Source organism: Cimex lectularius, unplaced genomic scaffold, assembly GCF_000648675.2.
Source record: "Cimex lectularius strain Harlan isolate CLEC.00 unplaced genomic scaffold, Clec_2.1 scaffold101, whole genome shotgun sequence".
Taxonomy (NCBI): Eukaryota; Metazoa; Arthropoda; class Insecta; order Hemiptera; family Cimicidae; genus Cimex; species Cimex lectularius.
Window position 1 is genome coordinate 603,621 of NW_019392806.1, and position 12,258 is coordinate 615,878.

Genomic DNA, 12,258 nt, shown 5'->3' on the forward strand with positions numbered 1-12,258 from the left:
TAAGTCGCGTTTCGGCTTTTCGCCATCTTTAGTAGTGGATCTCACGACGAACAAGCCTGGCAGCCTAGCATGAAATAAGACACCCCCTTATTTCAAGTAAAGAGAAAACTAAAAGCTATCGTGTCTGCTATTTTTCGGGTTCATTCCATGTTTTTTTAACTGTTTTAAGTTAATTGGCCAAATAGGGCATCATTGGACATAAATATCTCGAATGGTTCACCATGCTTTGTTTTCTAAAGAAAATGTTTCTTGTCCATGTTAATGTTCTTTTGATGCGTGATTTTTGTCGTGTTTGTCCAGCATATCCCATTTGCAAAATTACAAAATGTCCTCCTTTTTTTCATATAAAATAAATAATCTTATTAGTTCAATTTATACAACTAAAACTGCCTCACAAAAACATGTACAACAAGAACTGGCTTGACGCTATCATTGTTCATAAGATCTCCATATGCAAGATTCTCAGTTTTCCAAGTCTTATCTTATTATTTAACAATAATCGTAAAGAAATAGTGAGAACATTTCACAAATTAATTAAATTTTTCTTCGGCCAGAACACCAGTCCAAAACCCCGCTATTTCGGATACCCAATTGTTTTGTTCCATGGCTTTTTGCCGAAAATTGTACACTGTGGAAGAAATGTGTGGTGATTAGTGACCGTTAGTCGATGATTATTCAGAAATCGTGAGATGGTGTCAGGTGTGATGTAGGTTTCAGAAAAACATTTTCTTTATCGTGCCAACGTTTCGATCTTTATTGAGATCATCTTCAGGGCTCAAAGTGTTTGTTTTCTGCGTAAGTGTGCCATTCTTGCACATTCTATATCTATCTTACTGGCACTCTCAACACGACACGCAAGAATGGCACACTTACGCAGAAAACAAACACTTTGAGTCCTGAAGATGATCTCAATAAAGATCGAAACGTTGGCACGATAAAGAAAATGTTTTTCTGAAACCTACATCACACCAGAGTCTAGTTTTTCACCTGGAATCATCGTAGTACCAGGGAAGGATACTAACACACGGCACAACTCAGGGTACAAGGGATCCAAAACGACCAATTTGACCAATAAGTCATTTTTTTTCCAGTGACAAAACTGTTGTGTAAATATTAGTTTTTAGCTTTACAAGAACAGTAGAGTGATCTGGGGCTACAATCAAGGCTATGCTTCATTATTGCTGCCGCATAGGTGTTAATTTTTAATGCCAGTAAACATAAGGTCAGAAGTGTCCGTTCATCTCTCCTAAATTCTAATTGTTCACTTCCATGTTTAACGATGAAAACGAACTTCTCTGAGGGATTTTTTGACGTTGCCAAATGACCTTAGTGTTTTTCTCAATACAATGTTTCATCCCACCCCTCACTCTTGCGTTTCCATGTTGTGAGAAGCATGGGAAGGACGCTGCGAAAATCTAGGACTCTCTAATTAGTCGTACGCAGACAAAGAAACATATTATATCGAGAACCATTATTGGGCATCATCCTTTTGACTCCAAGGATCAAAAGATCAACTTTTACGGCCAATTAACTCCTTAATTGTTTTATAATATTAGACAGATTGTAAACATGCAAATTACGATGATTATCGTATAACTGAGTACTTTTTATATAAAGAATCTTACAATATTTGGCCGGTTATATGGTAAATAAGCAATTTTTCTTTTGAACTTTATGAAGTAAACCCTTGGTCAATCCTTAACGGCATCAGATGATCGCCTTTTCAGTCGAGTTGATATCTCAATCTCTGAAATGATTTCTTTCCTTCTCTGAACGATTTCAAACGTTCGTTGCAACATCCTACAATCGCATTTTCTTCGAGTGAAAGGTTCGTCGTCATTTACCATCCCGTATATGAACGTTTTTCTTTTCCAAGGGGGATCCACGATGAAGCTTAATTATTTTCATCCTCTCGTCCACAAACTGCTCCAATAAAAACGTGAGAAAGCCGGAAATTGCTAAAGGTTGTTGAGAAAAAAAAGAGGAAGAAAACTCGTGTTTACCCAATCCAAAACATAATAGTTTTGAAGGAATTTTATGTCCGAGTGATGGAAGTGAAACTGCCAGGACATTTCCCGCTGTCCATTTATTGGCGTTAACTTCCTTTTATGTAATACTTTTATAATTTTACTAACATAGTCACATAGATCCTTAAGACCTTGTTTTGGGGGAAAAATATTATATTATGAATGTTGCCAAACAAGTGGTTTATTTACAGTTCAGTGAGATCTGTCTTCTTGGCAAGTCAGCCAAACCTGATATCGCTATCTTAAAAGTCTTCGGTTATCCCGGATAAAATTCAGGAATAGACTAAACGCTTTTTCAAAATTAAGTTAGCATCAATTATTAGTCATTTTCATTCAGAAGTCCCCAACCCTGGGACTAAATCTGATCGAGTAAACAGCGGAAATACCAACGTTACACTTACAGCCTCCATTTCTAAATCTTACAGAGAAAGCTCTGGAAAATAAAAATATAAGTTCAGTTTTATACCTAGACGTATCGTAAGCTTTGATAAGGTTCAACACGAGCTAAAAACACTATTTCAAAGACATTATTATTATATTGAATTTTTGACCATTCGGAAAGATTGTTCCAAGGTACCACAAGGTAGCATCTTAGGCCCCCTACTGTACTTTCTGTATACAAGTAACTTAACACAGATGGAAAACAACGATCGCAACATTTCCCCAAGACACTGCTGCCTCTCAGTGGAAGAACGTAATAATCAACATCGTAACCAAACAGATATTTAAAAAGACCAAAATCTGTACATGTTAACTTCACAAATAGAAAATTAGTTAGATAAATCAATCGCCTCCAGTGGTAAAATGGTGCCATTTTAATTCAGTCATTTAGGCATTAGGCTAGATAAAAAATCAAATTGGAATGAACACATCAAAAAGGAAAAGAAACTTAACTTCAAATTATTTATTTATTGGTTGCTGGGAAAGAATTCTCGACTAGCAACACAAAATAAAAACATGATTTACACTCATATATTATAAAATATATGGATGTATGGCTTACCTTTCTATGACAAGGAATGAACAGGATTTAAAAAAAAAAAACGAGGGAACAGTGGAACTCACTCATTGGACACAAACAATCCAAGAACTTCCTAACAAACTTTGGTTGAAAGACGTAACAGAATGTATAAAGTAAGCAGGAAAAACTGCGAATCCTAACAGGAAATAAGACACTGCAAACTAAACGGACATCTGAAAAAGATTGGCATAACCCAACACGGCACGTGCAGATTCAGCAAAGAAACAGATGTGACACCAACACAGTAGTAACAAACTGTGGTGCTACACCTGCCCGCAGGAGGAAGTATTTTGGGACATATAACGTAACCGTAGAAGAGATTCAACCACTGAAACCGGACCTACAAATCAAGTTCCTTGATGAACTAGGACTTACCGGAGTGCTTTAAGCACAGAAGGGGGTACAATAGCACTTAAAGGACACAGTATAATACACACCCTAATTAATATATCTATCTATGTATGGCATATAACTCAAGGGTTGTGCCAAAAGAAGTAATACAACGGTTTCAAAATAAAATTCTACGATTGGCATACTTATATGCATTATATAAGTCTTCAAAGCAATTCGAACAAAGAGGCCAGCAGCTTGCTACACTACCACACAAGCTGAGTTTGAACTCATTCTTTAAAAGTTACGAGGTTGACTAGTTATAAACTATAACACTGACGAGTGGGCTTAAGCGTTATTTAATATCATTATATTTATTAATCAGAGTAAAATTAATAAATGGCCGTATTTGTCCGATTTTAACTAGCAATTGTTTTTTTTAAGGTAGAGTAGTTTTAAGCAATTTGATTATTGATTTGTGCAGATTTGGCTAGAATTACACCATAATCGGATATGGCTTATTTTACCGAATAACATTCAAACTGTACAACACGCTTTCCCAAATTTGGCTCTATTTAAAAAACAAATTATCAAAAATCGACCAAACCTATCATTTACACTTTTGTAAGTATTGTAAATCTTGAGCTGTTGTGTTCTTTTTATTCTGTGTACACTCAGGGGTCTACATTTAACGCGTACAAGTCTTGATTGTCACTCATCCCGGGAGTTGGCAGTCCTTGGTCAGAACTCGGCCTAATTCGTCCAGCAACCGAGGTTGGGCTCCAGGGGTATCATCCGCTAGCTCATTTCAGCCACCAAATCACTTCCAAAATCTAAACACTCACATTTTTAAATACAATCTTTCCTATTTACATATTCAGCTAGTTAGTATGATGGACTCGATATTCCTTCATACCCTTTACACCTATTATAGATTAACCTAACTCGATAACGATACTCAATATTTCGCCCCTAGACCTCATACTACACATTCACGCTAATAAATGCATTCATTCTCAACCCAATCTAGAATACGCAATACTACTAATACTATTATGGTACTACGTACAATAAAACAACCATGTTGTCTCCAAGAACAGGGAACCCAAATATTTGCAGGTGTGCTCAATCACAATTCTCGTATCTGATGGCATTACTACGCGCTCTCTTTATGAATGGAACCAAGGAATAACCGCTGTTCAATTAAGTACATTGTAGTTACAAGTACATATTTGATACATCGAACAACCTTTCTCTACATGCCGGACATATTCACGGCCTTGGCCCCCAAGTGTCCATGTTTCAACCTCGCCCATTCTTAATCGAGTGAGGATTATCCCTTTTCTACGAGTCCGATCCTGGGAGAGCCACCTATTGATTCTAGATATGTGAAAGCTTCTCTGCCGATCTTTTATATTTAGATATTTAGATTAGAAATTACTCTGTTTTTACTAAGTAGTCTTGTTTTGACCTATATCTGAAGATTATAGTGCTTGATCCTGGAAATGAGCAATAATAGGTCAAAAAATTTCTCTTTAGCTGTACTTAAGATAATATATTTTCCCCGTTTTATTATATTAAGCGAAATTGATACGCCTGTAAATTTCTCTCGGTTTTTTCCCAATGAGTGTCCTACAGTCAAAGATCGGCTTTTATTTCAATCTACTTTCACGTCATAATAAACAAACCAATAATAAACGCTTTCTCTGAAATGTAGTAATTACTCTCATGGAATAGAGTTACACGTACGATCTGTTTTATCTAATTTTTCACGTTAGACAAAAATCCGCGACGACGTATGTTAAAACTTTACATGGCTTTATTTTTAACTATTTTGCCAGTTAGCTACCATCACCGAGTCGAGAAAAAAGGTCAAGCACATGATTAAAGGTACTGTCGGTTGAATTTCCGTCAATATTTTAGATTGCTTCAATCCGTCCAATTAAATTAACTTTAGGAGAATATTTTCATAATAGATAATCCTTATCCTCTCAGGAACAACTATAAGCCGCGTCACGTTTTTCTCACAATGAAGCAACGTTTATTCACTCTCGTACGCAATAGTAAATACCTTTCCCTTTCAATGAATAAACCCCACTAATTTATTACATATTCTTTAAGTTTCCTTTGATTTTTCTCTAGCATATAACACATTATTATCAACATTAATTATCATGATATTTATGTGTTTGTTTAGTGTTTCTCATAAAATAACGTAATTGAAACAGTTACTTTGTAAATGTTCTCGTTTCCCCATTATCTCTGGTTTTGAATGGTTCGGAGACAATGACTTAAATGATTCTTCTGCTTTCTTTATTGGCAGCCAGAAGAGCGTGTCTATCTCCGGAGGATCCGTAGACAGGAACAATGAGTTACAAAGTTTCCTTCGATCATTAATTTTTGTACCTTTTCCTGTTCATTTTCATAACTAAATACGATCTGTGATTCTGTTCGGTGTTGTTAAACGGCTTTTTGTCACTCTGATTTCATTGTGAGGTGGATAAAATCGTCTGATTAGGAAGTTTGACCTAAAAATAAAATTGACAAAAAAAATTAAACAGCACTTTTGAAAGTTCCACCTGAAAGATGCATTCATAAAACAATTATTTTCTGATTATAACGAAGTTTCTTTTAACATTGATTTTCATGTAACTAAATTAATTGTAGATTGGTCGTTACTGATCATTTTAGTCTTGAAACATCAGGTTGTATGAAAGAATATGGGCATCAATTATTGCATGTTGCTCAGAAAAATAAAGGAAGAGGAAATTCGATTTAAGAAAAAATAGTACATACTATACCATTATATTTAGTGGTATGATTGACCAAATTACCTCTTTCAATTAATTAACATTTTTATGTAAGGTTTTGGTTGAAATGAAAAAGTTAATCACCCATGACCTTCGGCTAAATACGCCAATGCTCTACCACTAAAGCTATTGTGACTTTGATCCTCTCAGAGATGAAAAAGTTAAAGTCACGTGTCACTCCGAAGGTCGTGGGTTCGAATCCCACTCGTGACACTGACTTTTTTATCTCAACCAAGACCTTACATAACCAGAATACTTTATTTTAATAATAACACCTTCTTGCCGTGTTGTCCAAACTTCTTTAAAGACTCCTTTAAATGTTTAGTGTAAGAAGAAGAAGAAGAAAAAAAATTATTCTGGGACTGGAGTGACCCTAGAATAATAAATAGCTTAAATTAAAAGTTAATAACATTTTGACACATTCCTCTGTTTCCTCTGCCGAATAGAACAATGAGTAAAAAAAGTTACAAGGGAAGTAATTCCTGTCATACAAAAGGGCTTAACGTTCAACTACCCATTGGGTGGTGCAAACGGGGAGTCACACCACTTGTCAATACATTTTTCATCCCATTTTCAATTAAAGTGCTATAGGTTCTGACGGGATTTGAACCCAGAACTGTTAGCATAGCAAATGCAAGCCAGACACCCGAACCACTCGGACAGTGTGGTCCTCTCCCCCAGGGAACAAAGAGTATTGCTTGAGAGCATTCCTGGATATGGTGCGGATTTTCAATACGGTCTGGCACCTGGGCACCTCCTATAAACTTAAACCCTATCCTCTCCTTCAATCTTCTTTAACTGATCGCTGCTTCAACATTAGGTGCAGCAATGACTAATCATTTATAAGACCAATACATGCCACCGGCTCACAAGGGAACAATCTTGGTCCCATCCTCTATGTATCTTTTGCACTGCTGACTTACATCCCGATATATATATATATATATATATATATATATTATGCAGGGTGGGCGACCAAGACCCGAGGGGTTAAACGCCTGGGTAGACTCGTACCCCATCCCTAAAAGGTCCGGGACTTGGTCGGCTCACGTGTCCTGCATAAACCTCTTGGACTTGTTCACAAATCCCAAGATTTTGGACCATTTTATCTCGGGGAGTGATTTGGTGATGTCCTCTCCTTCAAAGATTTCAAATCTAGACCTAGCATACCTACCTGCGAGGCCTTGCCGTTTCTTCTTTTATTTCGCAGAACGGCAAAAGGGATCTGGTAGAATACCCATTACAAAGAGGTGTCTTCTCAGTTGGCAGTGGCCCGTCAGAATACCTATCAGCCTCCTAATTCCCTTCCTTGAGATAGAGAATAGCCATTTCAATTCTGCTGGTTTGATCGCCTTAACAAACTCTTTCGATTGCCTGTATCCGGGGGATAAATTCCACTCCCTTAGGAATTGTTTTATGCCCCAGTTATTGATACTCTCTTTCGCTGTGCTCATAGAGTGAAGTAATACCGGTTGTGGCCCAACAAACGCAGTATTAGAACCTTCTTTGGCTAGGCCACCTTATTCTCAAACCTGAAAGAGATCCTATTGATAAGATCTATAGTTTCCTCCACCAGTCGTGAGGTTGACAAATCTTTTTGTAATGCCCTAAGACTAGACTTACATCCCGATATTGCCTAAACAGATAAAACTCCAATTATGTCTTCTAACCCGAACCCCATTAAGCAACCTCCAGCATCCTTGAACTTATCAAAGACTGGTGCAAAAAGTGATAGTGCAATATTGAATGAAGAAAATTGTTCACAGTGAAGATTTACCTTGAAAAACGGTCTTACCCTCGGAACTACAGGGCTCCACTCAAGCCTAATACTTAAAATTATCCATAGACATCCAACTGACATGGAATCCACACATGACGCTTAAAAAGCAACAATTTAACAGAACACATGAACAACTATGAAGTCTTTTGGGTCCAAAATCTGTTTTAACCATCAGAACACAACTAACCCCTTACAAGATGTTACTGCAACTATTTTGGATGTAGGCAGTTGAATAGTGGTGTTCCAATATCCAATGCAACCATTACTAGCAATCAAAAGTCCTGCCATTGCCAAAGCTCCTTACTACAATACTAACCTCCACAACATTCCATTTGTCAGCAAATTGATCTGATTCTACTTCCAAACGTTCCACACGAAGATGTCCATCCATCCTGACCCTGCCACTCAAGCTTATCCACACTTTCCCAACCCAAGAACCGGCCACATCGCCTCAAAGATGATGGCATCGAGATCTCGCCATGAAATCCTTCATATTAGGTGCCTTTTTTTGGGTAATTATGAGTCGCTAGCCAAGTTGACCAAAAGCAATCAAGATAGCAGTAGGATTCTTCCTATTGTCTCAACAAATGCATAATTGTGACTTAGTTATACTTTTAAACTTGTTAATCCTCTTTTCATTATATGCCTGCATATTTACTTTGAAGTTACTCTGGTCAAACAAATGCAATAACTTAACAACTAGAATTACATATTTATTCTTATATGATGTGCGTTTCATCTGTGGAAACCACTGAATCGCATAGTACATGAATTTTGAAAATAAATCATAGTAGTGATGTAAAGGCTCGTATAATAACTATTTTTTTTATTTTAAATGAATATGTGGTAACAGCTAACAAGCAATTTCCCTTTGATTCCAGGTAGCCTAGTTGGAACCCAGGTGGCCCAGCAGCTCATGGCAGCTATAAAGAACAGATGTAGCCCTGAAGACCTTCTCGGCATCCTCAGGGAACTCCCTAACCCCCTTGAAGATGACGAAGGCCCTGAGGCAAGATACAATCCCTTAAAAATTGATGTCTTTGTCCAGACGCTTTTCTACCTCGGATCCAAGAGTTTCTCCCATTCTTTTGCTGCAATCGGAAAATTCAATCAAGTTTTCAAGGTATAGTACATTAACTTTGTGTGCTTTGACTTTTAATAATTTTCATTTTATTTTTTCAGTTATTAGCAGATGGGGAAGAAGCTCAGTTGTGTATTCTTAGAAGTATTTATGAGCTTTGGAGAAATCATCAGCAAATGATTTGTGTGCTGATAGATAAAATGCTCAAAATTCAATTACTTGAATGTTCGGCTGTCGCCAATTGGATATTCTCCAAGGAGATGTCTCATGATTTTACAAAGTAATTAATAAAACTATTTCAAAATTCAGTTATGTGGTACTTACAATGAAAACTCATTTTAGGATGTATATATGGGAAATTTTACATTTGACGATTAACAAGATGAGCAAATATGTATCGAGGCAAAGTCGCGAACTCGCTGAAGCCAGGGAGAAACTGGCCAGATCTGGTGGTGGAGGAAGTTCTTCAGGGGATGACAGCGATGATAGCATGGGTGGTCGGGGAGATGACAAACCGACAGAAGAGATGGTCGAAAGGATGGAAGAAAGGCTTGAGACAGCCCAAGGAGATCAAAAAAATCTTTTCCTTATTATATTTCAGGTTCGTTTCGAACAAAATTAAATATTATTTTATTTAATCCTTTTATCTTTATTTTAATTTTTTCCAGAGATTCATAATGATTCTGTCTGAACATCTAGTCCGATGTGATACGGACAATAAAGAATTTGACAATCACTGGTACAGATGGACAATTGGGAGATTGCAGCATGTCTTCTTAGCTGTAAGTTGGTTGTATAAGTAATATAAACGGCTCTTTATTTTTTTATTTTATTTTTTTTTTTTAATTTTCAGCATCATGAGCAAGTACAGAAATACAGCAGCACGTTGGAGACATTGTTGTTCACTCAGGATTTAGATCCACATATATTAGATATTTTCCATCAGTTTGTAGCATTATGTTCTTAAACAAAAAAGTTAATGTTCATAGCTTTCTTTCAAAATTAAGGTATATAATTTATATAATTTCACTAGGCTGAATCGTTTAATTACTCGATTGCTAGTAATTGACCAAGTCTACACTTGATTTTCATTTTAATTAAAGTAACATGTATATTAGTAAATGTATAAAATTCATATATTGAAAAATAAATTTTTTTAATATTTTGTTTTTAATTTTCCCTATGTTTTTATATAAATTGTAGAATGTTTGTCGTACTGGACATTTGATTTGACTAGGTTAATGAAGTAATGATTTGAGCCATATTTTGCTGTAATTTTTCTTTATTTTAAGCAATACACTGCAATTTTCTTACTCATTTCAAGGATTTGACAAATGTAACAAATCGTAAACCTCTTCACCACAGCCAATAAAAAACGGCGTTTGCTGTTTCAATTTTTCAGGATGCACATTTAGAATGTTAGTTTTTCCCGTTGTTGCCGCACCTCCGCAAAGAAGGGCCAGGAATGCAAGCGGGATGCACTCACATATCAAAGAATGCTGAAATTTTTTTATTATTTTTTTTGGGGGGGTTATTTTTATTTTGTCTTACTTGTCCATGTGGCATCTTTCGAGTACTTGGGCAGAGGTATATACCACCTGTCTTGAGAACACAGTGGAAATCAGCAGCCAAGCAACCAGTAAACCGCGACTTCAGTGGTATTCCTTGCTGTTTTAAATTATAATAATAATTAAACATGTATTATAATTTTTTATTCATTTTTTTAAATATTTCATTGCTAATGCTCAGGCACTTATTAGTCTTGTGTAACAGGGTTTTAGTCGGCTTGTAAAAATCATCAAATTATATATATATATACACGTATATATACACATGTACATGTACATTTTGCATTGAACATTCTTTCTAAGTTGTCTACAAATGGATATTCTTGGTTAAATATACTTTAAGAAATTCATTTGTCACTTACTTTTGGATCTTTCCTTTTCTTTAAGTACTCTACTATCTGAGGTTCCCATAGATATTCGTTACCTTCATTTATCGATAGAATTCTCGCTTTCTGAGGTATCTTCATATGTTTTTCCATTACAACTAGTTCTCCTAAAACCTGCACGGAAATTTTACCCGGCTCAATAAAATAAAATAATTTCTAGTTGTTTTTCTCTTACAGGGTCCAAAACATAGTGGGTAACACCAAAATTTTTAATGCCTATGACAACATTGACACTTGCGCCGTATATAGCGTACCCTGAGGCGACTAAATATTCTTCCTTGAGATTTGACAACGTCTGACTGAACAGTGTATCTTCCTCTTCCTTCATCTCCTTTCTACAAACCTAACAATTCAAACAAATTGGTTTTAATATAATAAAAGGACAAACCTGTATATTGAAAAAATGGACGCTGTGGGTAAATCGCATGCGATATTCCTTTCATCGAGATTTATGCCTTGAAAACAAACTATGTACTTCCCTTGCTTGGCGTTTTCAATCTGAAGCAAATATTTTTAAAAGTTCCCTTATCAAAATTTCCTAAAGAGATATTTACAGAAATCGGTTCATCGTTCAAATTAGATATTATCTGATAGCAACAGCCAGAGTTGGTCAAAATGTGTATGAATTCATCATTTATTATTGATGGGACCTTTTCACAAGTTAGGGTCCAATAATTGAAAGATGAAAGCCTAAAAAACCATGAAACCTAGATGAAACGTTAAGACAAAATAGTGTTCAACTCACAAGTTGCCAAGTTTTAGCCTTTGCAGCCTGTGGGCAACGGTTTTAATCGCAAGTTGTAAAAATGAGATGAGGGTTGACAACTGTCCGCAAGAATCGGTGGCAAGGTGCTCCAGATTGGACATGTACAGATGAAGAGTCTCAACGACATTAGAATCCTTGAAAAGGATATAAGGTGTTTGAGTTGATGCCATTGTAATGTTGATAATCGGATTACTCAAATCTATTAACAATAAAAAAAACTTGCTTAAATAAATCATATGAACCTACTGACATTTTTGTTAAATAATTGAATATTTTTAGAGATCTATTTGACCTTTTCCTAAGAGAAACAACTACAATATTTTGAATCTTGAGATTTCCTCCTAAGGTCTGCCAGGTGATAAATTTGACCTTTACTCATCATATTGATCGTTTTATCCTCACTGTATTGGTTGGTCAGAAATGTTTCAGCATTTCACCACCTTAAGCTATTTTTAAAACCCTTAGATACAAATTTTTATAGCAAATTAT

At 35.9% G+C, this 12,258-nt stretch overlaps 2 protein-coding genes across 2 annotated transcripts in view; one reads left to right on the top strand and one right to left on the bottom strand.

Annotated features, from left to right (window-relative positions):
• The window catches only part of LOC106667715 (nuclear cap-binding protein subunit 1), a 30,387-nt gene extending 20,212 nt beyond the window's left edge, over positions 1-10,175 (top strand). Inside the window, exons 12-16 of the mRNA XM_014395832.2 lie at positions 8,850-9,091; positions 9,151-9,329; positions 9,392-9,650; positions 9,718-9,831; positions 9,903-10,175. Of these exons, the coding sequence (XP_014251318.1) occupies positions 8,850-9,091; positions 9,151-9,329; positions 9,392-9,650; positions 9,718-9,831; positions 9,903-10,016 (908 nt within the window). The 3' untranslated portion in view covers positions 10,017-10,175. The remainder of the gene's footprint in view (positions 1-8,849; positions 9,092-9,150; positions 9,330-9,391; positions 9,651-9,717; positions 9,832-9,902) is intronic.
• A 143-nt stretch (positions 10,176-10,318) lies between these two features.
• Positions 10,319-12,080, bottom strand: LOC106667717 (fructose-1,6-bisphosphatase 1-like). The gene is made up of 8 exons (XM_024228143.1): positions 12,062-12,080; positions 11,749-11,968; positions 11,558-11,693; positions 11,392-11,501; positions 11,179-11,338; positions 10,980-11,117; positions 10,601-10,717; positions 10,319-10,548 (listed from the first exon to the last, which is right to left on the bottom strand). The coding sequence occupies exons 2-8, from the start codon at positions 11,937-11,939 to the stop codon at positions 10,369-10,371; spliced, it is 1,032 nt and encodes a 343-aa protein (XP_024083911.1). The 5' UTR covers positions 11,940-11,968; positions 12,062-12,080; the 3' UTR covers positions 10,319-10,368.
• Between the last annotated feature and the right edge of the window lie 178 nt (positions 12,081-12,258).